The following is a 23,143-nucleotide window of genomic DNA, read 5'->3' on the forward strand; positions in this document are numbered from 1 at the left end:
CTAATTGAATACCAGCTCACTGTAGGCTAATTACATTAGACCCCTAATTTGTACGTCTTTTTGTTCTACTAGCACTAAAAATAAACAAAATTCTTACAGCGGAGGTGCAGCAATTATCAAATATCAACACTAGAAGGAAAACTAGGTTAAAATCTATTGTTCTTTACTAGTACAGTTAATGTTATCTCATTTCCAAATGACCATAAATAAGACATAAGGCAATATCAAACTAATTTTCAAAACTATTTTAAAAGCCTTAATTTTACATTGTTATTTATAATAGACCCTTGACTGGAAGGTAAACTAGCCACTTAGCTACTATTTTTTCCTGCATTTTACATATCGTTAAGATAATATTTAAAATATGATGCTTATGGCACATAGAGCAAGTTTACTATATATTTTAGCTTTTTCCCTGGAGAGTACTAAAATACTATTCATACATTCAAAGTAAATAAATAGTCTTAAGGCTTCAGTCTGTGGGATTCCTCAGGTTCGGACATCCTTAATCCTTTGGGGTAAAAGAAAAGGCAAAAGGGACTAAAACACTTAATAATGAGAAGAATAACAGAAAAATGGGAAAAGTAAAATTAACCATAAAAAATGAAGGGAAGGATTGTGGTTAGGTTAGGGATAAATGGAGTTAATAACAGTTTCAGAGAAACCAGTTACATACTGGAATTCTGATGTGAAAAAAATCAGGCAATATAAGAGCTAGCAGAGAATTTAAAAATAATCTAGTTCTAGCCTGACATTTCTTATTTGGCAGAGGAGGGAACCAAAGCCCAAAGATTTTCAATAGGGTTAGAGCTGGAAGCCACAATTTCTAACTTTCCCTTCAGTATGTCCCATCCTTCCCCCTTCACATTAAATAAAACTTTTGTAGTTTTAATAACTCTCTAGACCACACATAGCATTTTTCTAGAAGACAACCAAGGCTTCTAAAACGTTAATGGATGCATTGTTGAAATGCACTCGTTATTATGTGACGCATCATAACATGACTGGTAACTCAGACATCTTGAGTATGTCTTCCCATTTCACTTTATGCCTCAGCTATTGGGAATTGTTTATTTTCGAATGAGTTTCTGTTATTAAACATTCAAAATTACCTCAACCTTATTTACTGTAACACATCAGCTTCAGCATCAATTGCATTCTTTTTTCCCCCAAGAAAGTCACATATGGTATCATTTTCTTCATGCTGCATACCATATCTTTGTTCTGTCATTGTTTCCATCTATACATAGGATAATCATGACCACATGACATACTTTATAATGAAGAATTAACTCCAGATCTTAAGATTGTTTACATTAATTAAGCTGCCTGCTTTCAAATATGCCATTTGTTTTCCCTTTTTCCTACTTATCACCACCTTCCTGGTAAGTTTTTGGGGCTACTACCTAAATCTCTATGTAGGGATTGCTGCTAGTTTGTTTTGTTTAATTCTACTTTGGTTTTGCCTGCATGGTTCTTTCAGATGAGTACTAGCATGTACTACCATGAGACTGCTAATTAAAATAAACAATAAAACTTTTTCATTAGATGGCGGGCCTTCTTGTGTGTCCAGGTCAGAGCACTTATTTTCCATAATTATGCTTGCACTGTTTCAAGAAAACATAAGGCTCCACTCATGACATATGTGTGAAATCTTTTCTCCATTCAGGAAAAGCCAGATTCATTCTTTCCAACATAAATCTTCTCTCTGTTACGAATGAAATTTTAAAGCACTGAGATGTACATTTGGAACTAACCTGTATAATTTTTATATTGAGTATTTCTAGTTTTTCTACTTTAGCAAAGTTTAATTCTTCTCCATCCAATGATCCTTTGGTTTTATGAATGTAAAATAAATAGAAGTCTCAAGCCCTTGCATCCAGAACAGCATCCTTATAGCAGGGTGATCAAAATGAGAAATTTCCTTGTCTTCCCAGCCTTCAGATGACTGAGATTGTTGGGGATAATAATCCCATATCTTGGGTGAATCATCTTTCCTCTAAGGAATAAAACCTTCATGACTCTGGAACTCTGGCTTTAAAAAGTATTTTTCCTCCACTGGGGGGTAGGGGAGGCTGGAGGATTGTCAAGGCGGGGCGGGGGAAGGAGACATATGTAATACTTTAAGCAATAAAAAAAAAAGTATTTTTCCTCTTTTTTTCCTCCCTTCCTCCTGGTTATTATTAACATCTATGTGTTTCAGATTCTAAAAGTTAGGACTTCAGCAAAACTGAAACACTGAATATTCAACAGTGAACAATATGGGTAGCAAATAATAGCAACAGTTTCATGTGTTCCAAGCTAAGTGCGGAGTAACAGGAACCATCTCTTACAGGAACTAACCTTTATGATCTGATCTGTGATGGGCCAGATCATGACTCGGGTTCTCTATTTATCTCCAGTTTTCACTGAGGCACAGTTAACTTGCCTAAGTCATGCCAGGGCACAAAGCAGCGGGCTCCAGAACCTGGGCTCTTTGTCATGTCCCACACCACCTTCTCCTTCTGTTGTGCCCCCCCGCCCCCTGCAGAATGCTGTTATACAGCTTCCTTAGGAACTGTCATTGGTGCTTATCTTCTAGGTAGCAATTTCCTTGAGAATGGGGGCTTTTATGCTTCTGTGGTCTGTCATCACCCTGCATGGTGACCTGGATGATCCTCCTTCATAACCTCATTGGAAAACAGGACAAAAAGTAAAGACTGATAGCCCGGCCAGCATGGCTCAGTGGTTGAGCATTGACCTATGAAGCAGGAGGTCACAGTTTGATTCCTAGTCAGGGCATAGGCCGGGGTTCTGGCTCAATCCCCAGTGGGGGGAGGGAGGGCAGCTGATCAATGATTCTCTCTCATTATTAATGTTTCTCTCTCTCTCTTCCTCTCCCTTCCTTTTTTGAAATCAAAAATAATTTTAAAAAGTAGAGACTGATAACCATGGGCCATGCAAATAGCTCACATTTCCAGATACTTACTTCACCTAAGCCCTTTCTATGGATTGTCTCTTCTGTTGCCCACAGTAATCCTCTGAGGTAGCTACCATCTCTGTTTCATTTTCTAGAGGAGGAAGCTGAGAAGCAGTGAGGTTCACCAACATGCCAAGGTCACAGGGTCAGGAACATGGCAGAGCCTTCTGTCTGACCCAAAGAGTCAAGCTTCATGGCCCACACTTAACTAGTAAGCCAGGCCACTCGCATCGATGAAAACGGATCCCCGGGTCCCTGGGCACCTCGTGCCAGAGCTGGGAACACTTGTGGAGTTCCTGTTCTGCTCTGCATTTGTCATCCACTCTAACTGCTTGGGCTGGTCAGGAGGCAAGAGGAGTCTATCGCAGGAAAGAGTGCGTGGATAGGGTAGCAGCCACAGGTTTTATTTATTTCTATGAATGCTCTAGTCCTCAATCCTGAAGCAATTAAAGCATAATGGAAGATCAAAATCTATTCTCAGTAACACCCGGTGGTTTATTTATTTTATTGTATTTGATTTTAAATTTGCAACACCCATCGAGCATATTCTCATTATTAACGCCTGTGCTGGGTGTCACAGGCTTATAATGATCTCAGTCTGTGCTGTTGGAAGATGTTTTTATTTTGATGATGTACCAACTTCTACATCCCAGCCCTGGCCCCAGCAAAAAAGAAAACCTCAAACCCCACTTGTTTTAAGATTGGCATCTGGTCCATCATGTCCAATTCCAAGTGACCCTACAATAATTCATGTTGAGGGGAAGAGAACCTTTTATTTACTTTCAGGTTTTCAGCTATTACAGACTGTACTCATAAATCCCTCATTCCTGTCTAGGATGGGTGGAGTGAGACGGTCGGGAGGAGGAGAATCCCTCAGCCTCACCAGACAGGGTGGAGGGAAAATAAACACAAAGAAAAATGTGCCACTGGTTTCATTTATCTCATTATTAGGATGTTATGCCGATCTGAAAAATAATGTCCAAGTAACAACATTAATTGGCAAGGGATATTACCATCTGGAATGGATAAAGAGGGGGAAATTCATTTATATTATCTTTTTATCATTAAGTCATGCATAAATGGTACATTTCAGTTTATGATTATAAATCATAGCAGTTCAAAATATCTAACATTTGTGTGGTATACATTCAGTTTGCAGAATTCTTTCATGAGCATTTTGAGCTTCCCAAATGCTCATCAATCATGTGGCAGATATGAGAACTATCCCAATAACAAATACAGGAATGAGACTTACAGTGGGAAAATGGCTTGTCCAAGGTCACACAATTAGTAACAGGTAAATCTTGTACTTGCACCTAAATCTTATGAGTTCACAATCTATGTTGAAATTGGGAAAGAACAGCCTTATTTTGTAGTGTTACACTGGTGAGGCCTGAGACATTAGACTGCAACATTAGGGTTAGGTCACCTGTACCTCTTTTTGGTGTGTGTGTGAGAGAGAGAGAAATGCAAATTCTCAGGCTCCACTTCAGAACTCTGGGGTTAGGGCCTAGCAATCTGGTTTAATGAGTCCTCTAGATGATCCCCATGATTCTCATGCTGCTAAAGCTTAAGAACCCCTGGGCTAAAGCTTGAGAACCACTGTGCTAAAGCAATGATTCTCAGCCTTGGCCACACACTGGAGTCACCTGGGAACTTTAAAAACTACTGAGGCTTTTGTCCCAACCCCAAAGATTCTGATTTAATTGATCTACAATATGGTTTTCAACCACATCACTACTGACATTTTGGGCTGGATTATTATTTGTTGGCGGACCTGTCCTGTGCATTGCAAAATGTTTAACAGCATCACTGACCTCTACCCAATAGATGTTAGTAGCCTCCCTCTCCCCCACCACCAGTTGTAATAAATGTCTCCAGACATTACCAAATGTCCCCTGGGGGCCAAAGATGAGAAGCACTAATCTAGGGCCATGGCCCAAGCACTGGGATTTTTAAACGCTCCCTCAATCATGCTAATGTACAGCCACGGCTAGGAACTGTCACTCTGGAAGGTTCCTTTTAATGAGCAGCTTTGGATGTGCAATGGACTAAAGAACAAGAAAAGGTAAACTTTATAGCACTGGGTGTAAAGTTAGAATAAATCAACGTGCAGTGAAGACTCTGGCACTTTGCCCAGGAGTCAAGTATACAGGCTTTAGGGTGTAAATTTCACATCAACCATTGGCTCCTTACATTTTTGCTGACTTTCTGGCTGTTGGGTGTGTTCCAGAAAACTGACATAAACAGGTACTTCGCTCTTATCTAAAAATTCCCAACCAAGTAGATATTGCTTTGTGCTAAATATAATAGTGGACATCCTGCTTTCAGACCTAGTCCTTCTAAAAACAGGATGCTTATCAGTGTTTCATGTGATATAAGTCCTTCTGTAAATCTGTTTTGACAGGCTTAAAAAATTCAGCCTGTCAATTTTATGATGTTGATTTTGACACAATCCAAATCACCCATTTCTACATTAATTTGTGCCATTTAGTAGTATTTTAGTTTTCAGATGATGATCAGGGACTTTATATTTCAACTGTAGGAAAATCCCCTATGGAAGAACCAAGGCAAGTGTCCTTCGGTAAATCTGTTCTCCGCAGGCGGCCCTTTGCTGCCTCAGTGAGTGCTCTGTGGTGTTCCTCTGTGATCCCGAGAAGGGGAGGGCACGGTGTGCATTTTAGACCTTAGGATGTGCATCATCTCCAAGTGCCTGCTCTGCACCTCTTATAGGCTGAGCAGTCCCATCCCAGCCCAAAGTGATAGGTCTCCAAGAAAATAGTTTGTGACCTGCCCTCTTCAACCTGGGTCTGAAGTAGAACAGTATTTTCCCACTTTCTCAAGCAACAGTTGGTAGGTGATTGTTTTTTTCAACAATAAGAGTGGAAATGCTACTTTGAGAGACTGAGAAATAAGTTTTAAATAGAAAATAAATTACAAGATGAATGTGTTTTCAGGGCAAAATTGGTAATACTAAGAACTATGCTATATGCTTGGAAATTATAGGCCCTTTTATAGTAAAAATAAGAATTGACTGCTCCAAGGTGCCAGATTAACTCTGTGAACCAATTGGTAGTAGCTTGTTCACATTTTATAAAACCAACTAATTCTTTTCCCATAATCTAATTTATCCTAAGCAGTTGCTTATCTTTTTCTATCCTAGCCTAAATTGTTTCATCATTGTGCTTTTAAAAATTAAAACCTTTCGATTAGGCCTCCCAGGAAAGTACTTTAGGAAAAAGGATCATAAAAGACTGTCAATAGGTATTGTTTTTCATACAGTTCCACTTGTTTTTATGAAAGGCATATTCCTGTATGTACTTAGGAAGATTTCCAGAAGAAAACACAGTTAACAGTAGCTGCCTTTGGGCAGGAAGTTTAGGGGCCTTGATTGGAAGGGAAACATGCTTTTCGTTATACTTTTATACAGCTTATTTTTACCATTTAAAATTTTTTATTTTCAATTGTACATACTGGTATATAAAAGAAAGTACACGCTCCCTGTAGTCTTTCAGAAGTTCCAAAATGCCTCTTCTAATAAGAGAAAAATGGGTGAGCTGCACTCCATGCCTCTTTGATGCCTCTTCCTTTTGTATATGTTCTATTGCTAAAACAGAGTGAGCAGAAAGGAGACTTTAAATGTAAAATTACTCCAACGTTGGTTCCATGAATCAGAATAACAAGCAGGTCCTACGTGATTTGAGATTGGGTAGTTAAGGAGAGCCTCTTTGAAGAAGCCACATTTAACCAGAAAGGGAAGAAGTTGCCTCCAGGCAGGGGCTTAATTTCCCCTGACTGCATTGGAACAGTTACTATCCATACATCTTTCAGAATGGGGCAGATTTAGGTTGGGGAAGTCTACACTGTGATTGTATCTAACCTTTTCCTTCAATGAGTTTTTTCATTTCCCTTTGTCCATATTTCCCCAAAAGAATCAATGCTCACTCCTGGAGAAAAGAAAAATAACAACAAAAATAACAAACACCTATCTGTGTCAAAGAAATACAATTCTATAATATTTTGGGGCTCACCAAAACCATATCTTTCCCTCAGTCCTTCCTTTACACCTAACCCTAGTTAAAATTTTAAGCAAGCACGAAAAAGGAAAAAATTCAACTGAGATTGGCCCAAAACAATACATGCTCAGTTGTGGATTTTTCTGCATCATTTTTCTTAGCACATGTCACTTAGACCTTCACAAGATTTCAGAGTCTCCCTGGATAAGCAAGAAACATCCTTTTTTCTCTCATTATTGGATGTTTTTATTGGGAAATCCATCCAAGTGGATTTCAGGATCCTCTGCCTCTGGGAATGAACCAATAATAACATAACAGTTCAACTATTCCAAAGCATATCCTATGACAACCCCTACACATTTAAATTATATCTCTGTAGTCTTTAATGGAGAATTACATTTCTGGGATAAAATACCAAACTCTATAAAAAGAAGCTTTCAGGTGTTTTTTTCCTTTATAGGGGTGATTCATCCCAGAAATGGTGTTTTGCCTTTGCATGCATCAAGCATTAATAACCAGCAATCAGCAATGGTATAATTGTTAGCTTCATGAAAAATGTCAGAGTTTAGGGAAGTGTTTTTGTGAAGAGCCTATCAGTTATCCTTGGACAAAAGTTTATTTAGAAATTCTGAGAAGACTCCAACGAAGACTACTTAGAGTAAGAGGAAGAAGAGACTAGAGGCAGGACTGGAATAAAGACAAAGGTCCTTTTAGAAAACTATTCAGAAGAAAGGGAAATATATTAAAAGACTAAAGATAACTTCTAAAATTAAGTCAATATAGGATCTTAGCCATAAAAAAATAGAATTTTAGAGAGCTTTTGTTACTAAATTCTCAAAATGCATAGGTTCTGATTTTGTATCTATGGGATACTGGTTTCCCACCCTCTTTCAATGGACTCCCATTAATGACCACATTGACCATGAAATTAAACCTCACATAATGTTTTAGAAATGGTAGAACAGAAATTCGAAACTTAACTTAGAGTTACTATGGCGATAGGTACTTTGCAAAGAAAAAAAGACAAATGTATCTAGTTAGTAGGATAGTGTTTCCCACTGAGTGAAGAAAGTTTAAATTCTGAGTCACTAAGCAAAATTTGGAAAAGAAATTCATACCATTTTTACTCTTGAAAATGCATCATATATTCAGCAAAGACTTCCCCCTCTTAGGTAGCTGAACTATTCTTCTCCTTGTGCAATACCCCAATTAAAAGAATATCAGCAACTCCAGGGACTTCATGTTCTTGCTACTTACCACAGCCACTAGAGGGGTCCATCCTTTCATACCAACAAAGACTTTAAATTGTCAACATGAAAAAATAGATTTTCCACAAATGCTACAAACAGATCACAGGACCCACACTTTTCTCTGTATGATAAAGGCAAGTTTGAGTTTTAATAAAGAAAGGCCGCTTATGACACACGTACTGAAGCAGTCAGCTCCTTAAGCACAGAGGGAAAGATAAGTTCCAAATGGCTTTGGGTGTTAACCAGCTGACAAAGTCAGTACATCTTAAACCACTTCATTTTCCCAGTATTCTTCATAACCTCGCATTCAAAACTTTGACTGCTTGTCAGGAGACAATATTATCTCCCAATTCCACTAGCTGAAAATGATTTGCTTTACTTATGGTTTAGGAAGAACTGATAAGAGATGACTGCCTTGCTTCTCTGTTAAGCTATCATCCAAGCCCCACACTTTTGCTACTCTTTAAAAGTAGTTGTTACGACTATTATATGTAAGATCAAAGATTTATCTCTTCTGTTATTATATTTATCATTTTCCAAACTTTTCCAGATTGCTGAGTCTTTAAAACATGAAAAAAGGAGAAGAAGAACACTCTGTTATTACCATGCTAACTGGAAAGCATAATGAATAATAAAATGTAGAAATTTGGAAGATAATTAGAAGTATGTGTCCATGTATTCCATGCCAGCTCTGCCATTTCTTACTACTTTGTCTCCTTTTTTTCAGCTGTTGGCTGGGCGCTGGCCTTTTGATCACAATGACTTTGGCATATTTCTATGCAAGCTGTTCCCCTTTTTGCAGAAGTCTTCAGTGGGGATCACCGTCCTCAATCTCTGTGCTCTCAGTGTTGACAGGTAATGTGGTTCTTTCCCTTTACTCTTTTGTTGGATTTAGAAAAGCATTTTTATCATAAGAAGGGAAGTCAAGAAGCATTGAGAGTTGGTGCCTGGATAGTTGTTATTTCAAGTGAATTAAAATATTAACAGTCTTACTCTACCGTTTAGAATTGCTTTTCACATTTACTGATTATTAGTCATCTTTGGCTTAGGCAATTTGCATCTAGAGCATTTTGTCAATTATATTCATTTGGCAGTCTAATGGCAACAAAAATTCTAATTAAAAAACATATTAAAAGGAGTAGAGATTGAACAGCCCTTCTAGAAAACAAAATCCTACTGAAGGTTTGCCTTCTAATTTAGTAATAGGGCATAGATTCCTATTTCTGGTATTGGTTTGCCTCACCCATACCATCCCCACCATGCGTGGAAAAAAATTAACTGAACATTCAATTACAAATTATCAGTTCTGTATCAATGTTCTTAATATTTGTGTGTGTGTTTTTTAAGACAGAAAAAATAATTTCAAGCATCTACAGGATGTCCCCCAAAAATGTATACACACTTAACAGTTGATAACTCAATTAATGTTTCTTTCTTTTCAGATTTAACCCATTGGAATTAATAATTATTATTAATAATAATTATTCAAAGTGTGTAAACATTTTTGGCAGACACCCTATATTTTACTAAGACTTGGTCTCAGTTTTAGGTCAAGAAGATAAGCCATTTTAAAATTCCACTCCCACAAAAATCTACTTGAATCCAGGAATTTTTTCCTTGGTAATAAACTCATCATTCTTTGTTTCATTGGTCCTTTTTTATTATTTTTACATTTTATGTGGTATTGACTCTAAGCTTGGGGACCTGCATGTAGGGAATCTATTTTGACATTTCTGTTTCAAAATGTTTCACGCGAGAATGAATCATTCACAGTTAGTTCCTGAAGATAAGGTACCTTTACTTTGTCTTGATTTGGTTGCATTGCATTCTACTAAAAATATGAAAATCTTTCTTTTTATTTCTTTTACTAAACTAAAGAGGAAAAAAAGGAAGTTGGAACCTTTTACAAAACAATTTGAAACTTGGGAATCCATGCCATTAGTGTATGAGCTGAGTCAATTATGGCTCAGAAAGACTTTTCATGGTTTTTTTTAATATTTTTTTTTAAAAATATCAGTTAGCTCTCATTTCAGAGTTGTTTTGGGGGGGGATAATGAGAGTAACTGTACATCCAAGTTCTATACAGTTTCTTTATTATTTCATTGATTGCTCAATTAATACAGGATGCTGTGGGATCAAAGAAAAGTTTTGTTAGCTTTTAATCTGAATAAGGTAAACAAGAGATGTAACCTTTTGACTAATTCCTCCTCAAATATAACTCTTATTTATTTGTATTTTACATCCATAGTCACTTAAGAAAAAGATAAAGTGGGAATTTCAGAAAAAGAATGAGGAAATTTAGAAACCTATTTTGATCCCTAATTCAGCTTTATCAGTGAAATAATTTTTTAAATGCTAAGGTAGTATACTTCTAAAAGTATACTCCTATAAGTATATTTCTAAAATGAATAAATTTTCCCAGCAAAATATGAATAATCAACCATTACCAATAATTAAAATAGATATTCTTACATTCCATAAGTGATGGATTTTTTAAACCTACTTTAAGAAAAATTTATTGATTTTGAGAGAGAAAGAGAGAGACCTCTCTCATAAATAAGTGGAATTTGTTATTCCACTTATTTATGTATTCATTGGCTGATTCTGACAGAGTATTCAACTCTAAACCTTCCTTCCTGTATTGGGACAAATCTCAAACCAACTGAGCTACCCGCCCAAGGCAGGTGGCAACTTTGAGTTTGGGGAGGAGAATTCAGTGCTGTTCTTTGTAGTTAGCAGTCGTATTTAAAGTGGAAGATGATGGAGGTTAGACCAGTAAAAGGGTTTGGGTACAGATTCAACTTCTAGTTAAAAGTTGCCTGGAGAAGGAGGCTGTAAAAAGATAAAACTCCTTTAACAACTACTCCAGAATGATGTATAATTAGACACCTGGAAAAGTTGCAAAGATTGATTAATAAGGCAACTTTGATAGGTCTCAAACTCAAAAGTTTATGTCAGTTCTTCATCCCATAATTTCAAATAACTGCTCAGTGGGCTCTGTGATATTATCAAAGGTTCATCCTAATTTAAGAAGCATGAAGGGGATTTTCTGAAAACCTTCCTTTGTATTTAGACATGAACTTAGTTCTCCTTACTCTCCTGGTGCTATGGTTTTCCTTTGCTGGATGGCAATAGTGAAGGCGTGGAAGAAATGGCTGAGCCAGAAGAGAAAACGTGGGGACTGAAGAAAGTCCAACGCTGGCTGTAGGGCAACTTGGGATCTCATTTGGGGTTCTGTTCCCTAATAGTTATTCATTCTTTATCTTAATTCTAATGTCAAAATCAGGCAACTGGTTAATTTTGCTAGCTCATTTTTCTTTAATAACCAACTACCCCAAGACGGTGGTTTAAAAGATCCACCATTTTATTATTATCGTACCACAGACAAGTCTTCTGATCCTTGTCACTTTGACTGGGGTCTCTTGGTGGATTTCAGCTGGCAGCTGAGCATCTCCTTGGTGCAAGACTCACATGTCTGGCCTGTTGGCAAGAAAAGCTGAAAGTCTGAGCTCAGCAGAGCCCATCTCCCTCTCCATGTAGTCTAGGGCCCCTCGACACATTCTGCCCAGCAGGCTCAGGGCTCCAAGGGGAACCTGTTGCTCTGCTTAGAGACCAGACCTAAAAGTGGCAAAGCATTGTTTCAGCTGCATCCAAGTTGAAGGACTCAGCTGAAAAAGTGTCACAGTATTTGCTGCTATAATTTAGTTTTTATGTTTTCTAAAATCATTTTTTAGTTCATTTTACTGTTGATACTATGACAGATGTCCGCATTTTCCTCCCCTTTGCCCACCTCCACCCAGCCCCCACCTACCCCCTTCCCTCTGGCCATCACCACGCTGCTGTCTGTGTCTATGGGCAGCTATCTTTTAATCCACCACACTGTGTTTCTCTTTAAAATTCTCACACCTAGTATTTTGCCTCCAAACCTCTCTATGGCAATTGGGTTGTCTATCACATGAGACATAAATCATAAACAAACATTAAAAATACAGTCAGGTTTGCTGTTAATCAAAAATGTGCAGAGGTTAAGACAGAAGTGCCACTTTACCTCATGAAAGTGGGAAATTGAAAGAAAAATAATAAATTCTAATGTAGGCAAATTTTGATAGGCACTTGGTAGGAAGGTTTTTTAACATACTTCAGTTACCTTTCTATTTCTTTAATTCAATAACCCTACCCACTCAAGATAATTAATCCTGGAAAATCATTCAAAAAGAGAAAAAAAATATTTGTAGGTGTGTTATTCACAACCTTCAAAGGCTAGAAATATGAACATTAGAGAAAGGTTTAAGTAAACTGCATCAGTATCTTATTATACAGGGTAACCATTAAATTAATAAATGATATGCCTCTGTAGAAACATGAGAGTTTTTTATAATCTAATGTAAATAAAGCTAAAATAAAATTATAACTGATTTTTATATTCAAACTATGCTTATTAGAATAGAAATGGACAAATAAGAAGAAGAAATAAAAGATTTTGTTGAAGTACTATCTTTTGAATTTGCTTTTTATACTGTTTAAAAGCACATTCAATAATAAACTTTTAAAAATTTAATGATCATACTAGACCATACTGTAAAGATTCAAAACATGCATCAAACATCTCTGGCCTTGATAAAAATCTATTTTAAAAAATACAGGGTGTGCCCTAACCGGTTTGGCTCAGTGGATAAGGCGTTGGCCTGAGGACTGAAGGGTCCCAGATTCGATTCCGGTCAAGGGCATGTGCCTTGGTTGCGGGCACATCCCCAGTGGGAGGTGTGCAGGAAGCAGCTGATCGATGTTTCTCTCCCATTGATGTTTCTAACTCTCTGTCCCTCTCCCTTCCTCTCTGTAAAAAATCAATAAAATATATATTTTTTAAAAATACAGGGTAGGGCAAAAGTATAAGTGTATAGTTGTAAGTACTGTGAAACACAGTGTATTCTTGTATCATTATTTATTAATGATTTTATTATTTTCTGCACAAACAACTGTACACCTACTTTTGCCCCACCCTGTATATAGTAACCAACAACTTTACATAAAGAAAACATGTAATTTATACTTTTATTTTGGCATATCACATGACAGGGTACAAAATTCACTGGAGACCAGGCAGAGGACATGGTAACACGCCAGTCCTCAGGCTCCTAACTGGAACATAAAGGGGAGGAAGATCAGCCCAAAGGTCCCTCCTGGCTTTTTAATTATTTGATTCTAAAATTCTAAACATATTAGCTCTTTATCTGTTGTTTTATTCAGGGCTGGCTTGAAAAATAAGAAAGTGTTCACAATATAGTGTTCTATCGACTTTAGCCAATAAAGACAAATGCATGGTAAGGAAACAAAGACATTTAATTTAATAAATATTTATTCAGCATCTATTGTTCTAAGTATTGTTACCAACACACAAAATGTCTACCCTATGGAGTTTCTATTCTAAAGAGAAGGGTGGGCACAGACAATAAAAAAATAGATAAGTAAAATATTTGACTGGTCTCATGGTAGTAAGTGTTATGGCGAAAATATATTAGGGTTAGCAGTACAGGTAAGTTTGAGGGGATGCTGGCAATTTTAATAGGATGTTCGGGGAAGGCCTCTGTAAAAAGGCACAATTGAGTAAAGACCTAAGGGAAGTTAAAAAGCAGCTCTGAGGTTACTGGGAGGTATTCCCATTGGGGTGGGAAACCATTGGGGCATTTGAGAACAGGAGTGACATGATTGACTGATGTTTTAACCTGGTTTCTGTGTTCAGGGTAGATTGCAGTAGGGCAAAGTGGATGCAGGGAAACCAGTTAGGAAGCTATTGCTATAATCCAGGCAAGATGGTAACAGGAGAGGTGGTGAGAAGTGATTGCATTGGAAATATTGTGAAGGAAGAGTTTGCAAGGTTGGCTAAATACTTGGCTGTTTGGTGGAAGAGAAAAAGAGGAGTGAAGGCTGACTTCAGAGTTTTGGCCTGAGATGGTAAAGACTGAAAAGAAGGCAGGCTTGGGGACAAGGAAGAAGACTGGAATTAGGTTAGGTTTAGTATTTGCCTACTAAATACCTGAGTAGATATCTCAAGTCTAGAGTTAGAGCTGAGGTTCTAGGCTGGAGTTATAAATTTGAGAATTATTTATCAGCATATAAAAAGTTTAAACGATATTAAAGCCATGAGACTGGAGGGATCACTAAGAGGAATATGCAGGATCCAGCTAAGGAAGTAAAGAGTAGCCTGTGAAGCAGGAGAAAAACCAGGAGAATGTGGGGGAAGCGAAGAATAGAAAGCATTTCAAAGAGGAGGGATTTTTTTCTCAAATATCAGTTATTGGAGGTAGGATCTACACTTGCAGATTTTCTTTGATGACTAGATTGAAGGCTATTTATAATCACACATAGTAAGAAGAACCTATTTGAGTAGATATGTGCTGTGTTATTATATTCCAAAAGAAATCACTTTGGGAACATCCAGTTTTTAAAATTTATTTTTATTGAATTTATTGGGGTGGCCTAAAATTATATAGGTTTCAGATATACAATTCTATAATACATCAACTATATATTGTATTGTGGGACCCATTGGCACAGTCTCCTTGCTCACCTAAACTGGGTGCTCCAGGAATGATCCTTGTGTGAGTTATGTGGGCCCTCCTGTTGTAATTGAGTCTTGATTGCTATTGACCCCATTCATGCGTGGGGTGGACCCTCAGGCTGGTTGAATGGGAGGGTCGATCCCTACCATGATGTACAAGCTGCTCTGCAGATACTGACCACAAAAAAGCAGAATTCACCTCAGCAGGGTCTGATACCTGCTAAGATCTCCCTTTGGATATGCTGCTTGTGAAGCCGCCTGGATCCTGCTCTGGTGTTCTCTGAAGCTGCCCACTGGGTGTGTGGGGGGCCTTCAAGAGTTGAGAAGATGGGGCTAGTGGATCTCCCATGAAAGAGAGGTGCAGGTCAGGCTTGAGGGAAGGTGGGGGAGTAGCCCCCACCCCAGAGCCATTCAACTCAGTTACTGACATCCCTTAGTCTGCCAAGACCTCTACAACCCAGCCCAGGCAGCTGACTCCTCAGGGCACAAGCTCCCAGGATGGTGCAACAGGGAGTCCAGAGTGTGAGGCAATTGCATTCCCCCAGGCTAACGTATATGGAGGGGAGTGCTCCACCCAAGTAGGGAGGCGTCTGGGGTGTGGGAGAGGGACTCAGCACAGAGATCCTGGCAGTTGTCCCTTCAGCTCTCTCACAGAGCCATAAAGCCCAGTCTCTTTTCACGTGATTAGTCCAATCTGCCTTCCCTCTGCTGGAGCCCAAGGTGAGTGGCTCTGAATGAGATTTTTGTGCATTGGCCCTTTAAGAGGGTGCCTGTGTCTAGCAGACTCTCCTGGCCCCCTGACAAATAGAATCCCCACTGATTTTCACAGCCATGTCTTCCTAGCTCTGATGCTCTGGTCTGGGAAGCCTGGCTTGGGGTTGAGACCGCACACTTCCCAGGAGGAACCTTTTCAGCTGAGATACCCCTCCAAAACCTTAGCTGCCATGTGGTGGAGTGGGGCTAGCCCTTTCCCCAGTTCCACCCTTCTTCTGTAAATCCTTGGTTGTAAGACTTCTCTTAAGCTAGCCTTCAATTGGTTATTCAGGTTGATTGCTCTACATTTTAGTTGTAATTCCAGTCTGGTCCTGGGAGGGGGTGAGTGTAACATCCACCTACCCTGCTGCTATCTTGGATCCAAGCATTTCTTATTTTCCACAACTTTCCCCACCTCCATCATCACAATTGTTTCTAATTGCTCTTATGGTTGTTTTCTCATTTCATAGAGATTTTATCAAGATAACTATGATGACAAATGGAAAATATTCTAGTTCTCAGTCATGTGTGTTAATGAAGGAGCAGACTGATTATGAATAATTTACTAAGATAGACACTAAAAATTACTTCTATTTGTTTTTAAATATTTAATTTACATTGGATTATAGACATGTCATATTCTGGGAACTCATGTCACATTATAAAATGAAGCTAGTCTTTGAATATATTCATTATAAGTACATGTTGACTACATTTAAACCACTTTCTATCTCTAATCCTGCCTAAGACATCTGGTTTTCTTACTCCCTTAAGAGAGTATTTTAAAGTATTTTATTTAAGTCACCTTTCCTGATAACTGATCTGAGAGGAGGAGAGAAGAAATAGATACTAGTATAACTCATTGAGAGCCTCAGGATATAGACATTCAGTCTCCATTCCTTTTTTACTGAACTTCAGGCTACCAGTCTAATAGGGCAACAAAGAAAAGTAAACAGAAATGAGTAGCAAAATAAATAGCAATCTTTATCCTACTGAAAATAACCATAAATTTAAAAATGCAATCTTGGCCATATCGTAAAAGGATTTTCTTGGTCTCTTTGCATAGCTGTATTTTATTCCATTCTGAACTCATCTGGACTTTTTTAGAGATTGTACTGCACCCTAAACTATTTACCCTAAAAATCTTTTGCAAAACATTTCTCCAGAAAATTGTGCTGTATATATCCCATGTGGCATCATTGTGCATACCAAAACTATAGACTCTAATCTACCGTGAAGAACAAGATAGCATAATTCCAAGAAGCTGTGTTTTCACAGATGTACCTTAAAGATATACTGAGATAGAACACTGAATTTAAGTGATGGGACTCATCTTGGTAGATATGGGTAGCTTGTAAGTTGCCTGGCTTCCCTGACTAATCTTCCACATTAAGTTGCATATCCTGCGAACCCATGTGTACCTGTCTCCAATGCCTTGATCTGTTTTATAGCCTTCTGGCTCTATCTCATGAAGCTATAAAAAGGAGAGTGTTTCTTTTCCATTACAACAGCAACAAAAATTTCAAGAATGAAGCCACAAAAATACCATACTACATCACAGGTCATTTCTTAGTACTAAGTCTGAAAGTAGTTAGCATCAGACCATCACATCAGATCAAAGACCATAGAGTTTCTGAAACCAATCTTTCTTTAAACTTAACATTTAAATGTGATTATTATCACAAAAATATTAAAGTAAAAAAAAAGGTAAACACAATTTATTAATGCCAATTTGTTTTTTAATTGACATAATTGTTCAGTTACATTTATATTCTATGCTTCTATAAAAACTGTTCTTTTCTATTAGACTATAAATACTAAAGATTAGAAATCAATGTATCTTTAAGTCATTTTTATATATTCTAGCTCAGGACCATAATAAAAGTGATATAGTCATTCTTTGACATTTACCAGAAATACTCTCTATTTACTAAAACTGCCACCCAGTAGAGGTCCACTGTAATCATATTTTGAGGGTAGAAGAAAAAATGATGGACTATCTATGGTCACTATTCACTTAATGATATCTAGCTCCACTTCGTAGATAAGATTTCAAATGTTATTCTGTAATATATAAAGAGAAGTAAGATATTACCATTACAAGTACCAGCAGCTTTCACTACCTCTTCTATCATCCAATTTCCCCCCTCTACCCCTCCCCACTTAAGAAACATCGACACACTGCCCTGGCTGGTGTGGCTCAGTTGGTTGGAGTGTTGTCCCATGCACCAAAAGGTTGAGGGCTGGATGTCCAGTAAATGCACATATTCAAGTTGCCGGTTTGATCCCTGGTCAGATGGTGCAAATGGGAAGTAACCGATGTTTCCCTTGCACATTAATGTTTCACTCTCTCTCCCTCTCCCTCTCCCTTCCTCTCTCTCTAAAATCAATAAAAACATATCCTTGGATGAGGAATTAAAAAAAAACCATAGACACTCCTATCTGATGCTGCCACATCCTATATTCTCACAAGGTTATGCTAGATGCCAAATGAAGAGCTCAGACTCAGACCTGCCAGGCAATCGATTTCCAAATGGGTCGGACTTTTAACAGCCCCACTTGTTTTTCACACAAGAATGCCAAAGTAAGTTCCTAAAAAGCCAATGGTTGGTCACTGGCCAAGGGAGGGAACCTGCCAGCATTTATAATTTTTTTGATTGAAATTATTCAAAATTTCCTAACACCTTGGTTCCATTGCCCCATTTTTATTTTCAGGTACAGAGCTGTTGCTTCCTGGAGTCGTGTTCAGGGAATTGGGATTCCCTTGGTCACTGCCATTGAGATTGTCTCCATCTGGATCCTTTCTTTTATCCTGGCCATCCCTGAAGCAATTGGCTTCATCATGGTGCCCTTTGAATACAAGGGTGAACAGTATAATACCTGTATGCTCAATGCCACATCAGCGTTCATGAAGGTACAAATAATTTAAAGGGAATTAACTGGGGAGAGGAGGAGGTCTTCACTTTTACTTACCATCACCATGACTTGTTGATACCTCTGCAGTGCCCAGTGTGGTTTACTCTATTAGTTCAGTCAAATATTCTTCAGTTGCATAAAAAGTAGATGTTAAACTAGGGCTTAGTTTCTTGAATAGAACAATTATTTTGTTTTTAATTTTATAGCACAACTGTAGATACAATTTTTGTTCTCTACCAAAAAAACCCAGAATTCTGAAATGCATTTATTAGGAAAGAGAGATTATATGTATAAAGTGCTACTTCCTATATAATGAAAGCCTAATATGTAAATTGACCAAACTGTGGAACGATTGGTCACTATGACGCACACTGACCACCAAGGAGCAGACACTCAATGCAGGATCTGCCCCAGCCCAAAGGCCCCAGGACAGCAAAGGCGGGTGTGAGCTGGCTGCCCCCCCCCCCCCCCCCACCGATCGCCCTGCCAGTTGCCCTGCAGAGAGAGGCGACTGGCAGCAGCAGGGGGCGGGGCTGGGGAGTAGGCAGCACCAGGCCGGCCAAGGTGGGTGCCAGCAGGGGGGCCCCCCAATTGCCCCACAGATCGGCCTTGATTGCTGGCCAGGTTTAGGGACCCTACCTGTGCACGAATATCGTGCATTGGGCCTCTAGTGTTTTATAATAAGGAATACAGCACAACTTCCATCTGACAGACATGCTGATACTTATTTTTGGTTACTCAGGGAAATATATGTTGCTCACACATTTTTTAAAGGTAGATTTAACTCAAAGTAGGAAGAAAGTTATATTTGCATGTACAAATAATATAAATTTGCAGAATTTTTTAAAAAGTGTTCCGTTTAACAAATTCAGTTGTTGTTTAGTACATCTGGTCACATTAATGTTTCTCTGAAAAGCTTAATCACATGAGTGTATCAGGAAACATACTTACAATGCATATTACCTTTGCAAAACTAGTCAAAGGTGGACTGAGGAGGAAAACCAAAAGGATAACTATTTCACTTAAATCAGCATAATTTAGTGCTTTGATGTAAATTTCATGCAGCTCAGATTCCACATTTAATCACTTTCAGACATCTCAAGATATGTTTTCCTAACTTGGAAAATTCACAAAATTAGTGGTTTTACAGTTGACCAGTTATCCTGCTTGGACATTCTTGTTTTAAAATTAAAACTATTCATGAAAGCTGCCAAACTGGCAACCTTAAAATTAAGGTCTGTTTATCTACTGACTTTTTTATTACGTCAAACCTTCATAGTGGAAAACAAAGTAGTCAGTAGGAGGTTATCAGAATTTGGGCAGTGTAAATAGGCAACCTAAATATTTCTGAATAAAATGTTCGGGAGAAAAGGCTCAACATAGGAACTTACTAATCACTAGAACTTGACAAAAAGAAAAGGGATACTTTGTAATGACTGAGTCTCCTTTATAAAATGGTCAAGCAATGTTTTTCCTTCAGGCAGGAAAAGCCTAGAGGGTTGTAGTAAAGGGTATGAGTATGAAATGATAATTTTTTTAAATTTGAGAGTCTCTTTCTCCTCTTGTTTTTTGTTTGTATTTTTCTCTCAAATTTTATTCTTATTCTTTGTTTCACACTTTCCTCCTACACTTTGCTCTAACAGGCTGGAGGGAGGCCCCTCCATGCCCTTGCTGATGACATAAGTTCAAAAGGAATTTGTGACCCCTTTCTCTATAGGCCTCTGCCATGGAGGGGGCAAGGGGACTCTGTCCAGGCCCCTCAGGGGGTCATCTTTCAGGCCCTCTGTAACTGCATTTGAGCATTCACACCAGCCAGCAATGCACCTGGAAGAAGGGGATACAAATTGAAGAGGGTACTTAAAGGAGTGTTTGTATTGTACTCAAAGGAAACGAGAGTCCTGATTTTTTCTGTTTGTTTGTTTGTTTGTTTGTTTTGTAAGCTCCCTACAGAAATCTTTCTACAGTGTGATGTGGATAGGGAAAGATCTGCATAAAATGGGAGTTTGACTTAACCTGAAGTTAAAATCCAGAGGTCTGTTCACTTGAATGAGAAAGAAATTACATGTTTATTTTCACTAACTAATAACTAAAATTTATCACTTCTTTCTATTATGAATATAGGCAACAAACTACAATAGTATTTAACAGTACCACATTTTTGTCACTAATAGAAATAATACATTTTCATACCATATAACATTTGTATAATCTTGCAATATCATTTACAGTCATCATTGCTTCAACATTCTGATAGTTATTAGAACCACCATTGGATATGTTATTTAATTTGTTAATAAAAACCTATATTACTATATCAAAATTTTATTTTTAATGTTTTGATACTGTTTCTGTGTAACTAGTTTCCGTTATAATCGTACATATTTTATTTATGCATGTAAAGATATTATTCCCAGAAAGGATTACAGTCTTCCCCAGACTTCCAAGAAGGTCTATGGCATAAAAATAGTTAGGAACCTCTGCCCAGAACTTTTTTTCCTCAGGAACCATTTATAGATTATCTTAATAAACATGCTATAAATGTATCCCACTGTGCCTCTTCTATATTCAGAAACTGTCTAGTTTTTCACAGAGCAACATGATTAGTTTTTACTGTGGGAACTGAGATATTATAACTGCATTATCCATAGTAAATAAACAATCTAAGGAAACAGAATAAGGAAAAGAAAAGCATTTCTTCCCAAGTTGATAATTAATTTAGTGGGAAGAAGAATGTAGATATAATTTTCCAATTTCCATTTTTATAGGGTATTAAATTTTCTTCTTTAAAAAGACATAAAAGTGAATAATCCTAGTATTTACAACTCCTGCCCATAGGGAGATCATGCTAAATATGCCTTCAGATAAGGTACTCTGTCTTGATAGTTTCCAGGTGGTAAGTATTAAAAAGAGTGAGAAGGGGCGTGATTATTTATGGCTCAAACTGGCTAGCTAAAAGGTCACATAGCAGGCATACCAGGCAAAGGGTTAACTCCTGGTAACCAAAGCTACACAGATAAGCCATTCATAACCTTCCCTGTTTCCAAACAAGATATTCACATTAAGTACACTTTGACCGTAATAGCCAAAAGTAAACCAGACATTAGCAAAATTTTGAGGCTCACTAATAAAGATAAATATATATTCTGTATGTCTCAGAATCGTTTTGTGAGCTTTGGAAGGGAATTCTTTTTATTGATTAGGGCTCTTCCATTGTACAATTAAGGTGTCTTATAAAATATATCTTTCTTTTAATGCAGTTTATTCATGTGCTATTTTATAAAGACAGGATAATTTCTAGAGTTGCCAATTTAATTGGGTTTTGAGCACCACCCCAAGCTCATTGCCACAACCAAAGAGCATGAATATAAAAATGTATCTGCAAACATGAAGATTTTTAAGGACCCAGAGGCACTACACAGTTAATTTACCTTATAAAGTTCCCTCCTTCTCTCTCCCTTTTCTTCATTTACAGTTCTACCAAGATGTGAAGGACTGGTGGCTGTTTGGCTTCTACTTCTGCATGCCCTTGGTGTGCACCGCAATTTTCTACACCCTCATGACTTGTGAGATGTTAAACAGAAGGAATGGAAGCTTGAGAATTGCCCTCAGTGAACATCTTAAGCAGGTAAATGTAATAAGATTATGAAAATCTGGCCAAGACTATTTTGTCCTTGACAACAAAAGGCTTACAAATACTGTATTTCAAGATTTAGCCTGCTTTCCTGAAAATAAAAATACTGTCTTGTTTGCTTGTATGTCTTATTTTCTTTATAGTTATAATATTAGGTTTTTCTTTTGTGAAATAGGGAACCTAACTGGATCCTAGGCCCAAATGGAGGAACTATTTACTGGTTTTGCCAAGAGTATATTGACCATGTGTGTTTGTGTGTGTATCCATTGAATTTGGCTTGGAACTCTGCCAAGACAAAAAGGAGCATATGACTGTCTCCCCTAGCAGGCTTTGCAGTATTGTTGTGGAAATAAAATACAAACCTGGAAACAACTGGAAAATAGAATCACAAGGTGTGGCAAAAGTAGCCTATGCTATAGAAATCCAGGGAAGATATGAGACTAAGTCATGGAAAAACTGTTCGTGGATGAAGGGGATTGAATTGTTCATGGAAGATAAATGGGATCGATGGGAAAGAAAAGGCCAGCGGGTATTTCAGGTGGGAAGATAGGGGTCAGTTATAACATGACATGGAAACCACCCATTTGAGGAGTGAGAAAGGAGATGAACCTCATTAGAGCAACATCAACAACATCAAAGATGAGACTCTTGACAAGAAATGTGATCCTATATATTTGAAGAGGTCAAGTTTTGGAGCAACCAAAATTCTAGAATGAATTTAAATATGTCAATAGGAGGCTGCTATTAGTCCCTCCAGGGAAACAAGTAGAACAGAGCTTTAGAGGGGGAAACTTGGGTCTTAAACTTGCTGGCTCTGTGGCATTGGGGAAATTGCTTAATCTCTCTAAGCTTCTAGTTCCTCTTAAAAATATATAATTGCCCTGATCGGTTTGGCTCATTGGATAGAGCATTGGCCTACAGACTCAAGGGTCCCGGGTTCGATTCCGGTCAAGGGCATGTACCTTGGTTGCGGGCACATCCCCAGTGGGGAGTGTGCAGGAGGCAGCTGATCGATGTTTCTCTCTCATCGATGTTTCTCTCTATCCCTCCCTCTCCCTT

At 38.0% G+C, this 23,143-nt stretch overlaps 1 protein-coding gene across 3 annotated transcripts in view; it reads left to right on the forward strand.

Annotated features, from left to right (window-relative positions):
- EDNRA (endothelin receptor type A) overlaps window positions 1-23,143 on the forward strand; it is a 51,077-nt gene that overhangs the window by 19,960 nt on the left and 7,974 nt on the right. For all 3 annotated transcript variants that reach the window (XM_014543860.1, XM_014543861.1, XM_005871401.2), the window contains 3 exons: window positions 8,953-9,080; window positions 18,253-18,451; window positions 21,926-22,078. In XM_014543860.1, the coding sequence (XP_014399346.1) occupies window positions 8,953-9,080; window positions 18,253-18,451; window positions 21,926-22,078 (480 nt within the window). The remainder of the gene's footprint in view (window positions 1-8,952; window positions 9,081-18,252; window positions 18,452-21,925; window positions 22,079-23,143) is intronic.

Source organism: Myotis brandtii, unplaced genomic scaffold (assembly GCF_000412655.1).
Source record: "Myotis brandtii unplaced genomic scaffold, ASM41265v1 scaffold34, whole genome shotgun sequence".
Lineage (NCBI taxonomy): Eukaryota > Metazoa > Chordata > Mammalia > Chiroptera > Vespertilionidae > Myotis > Myotis brandtii.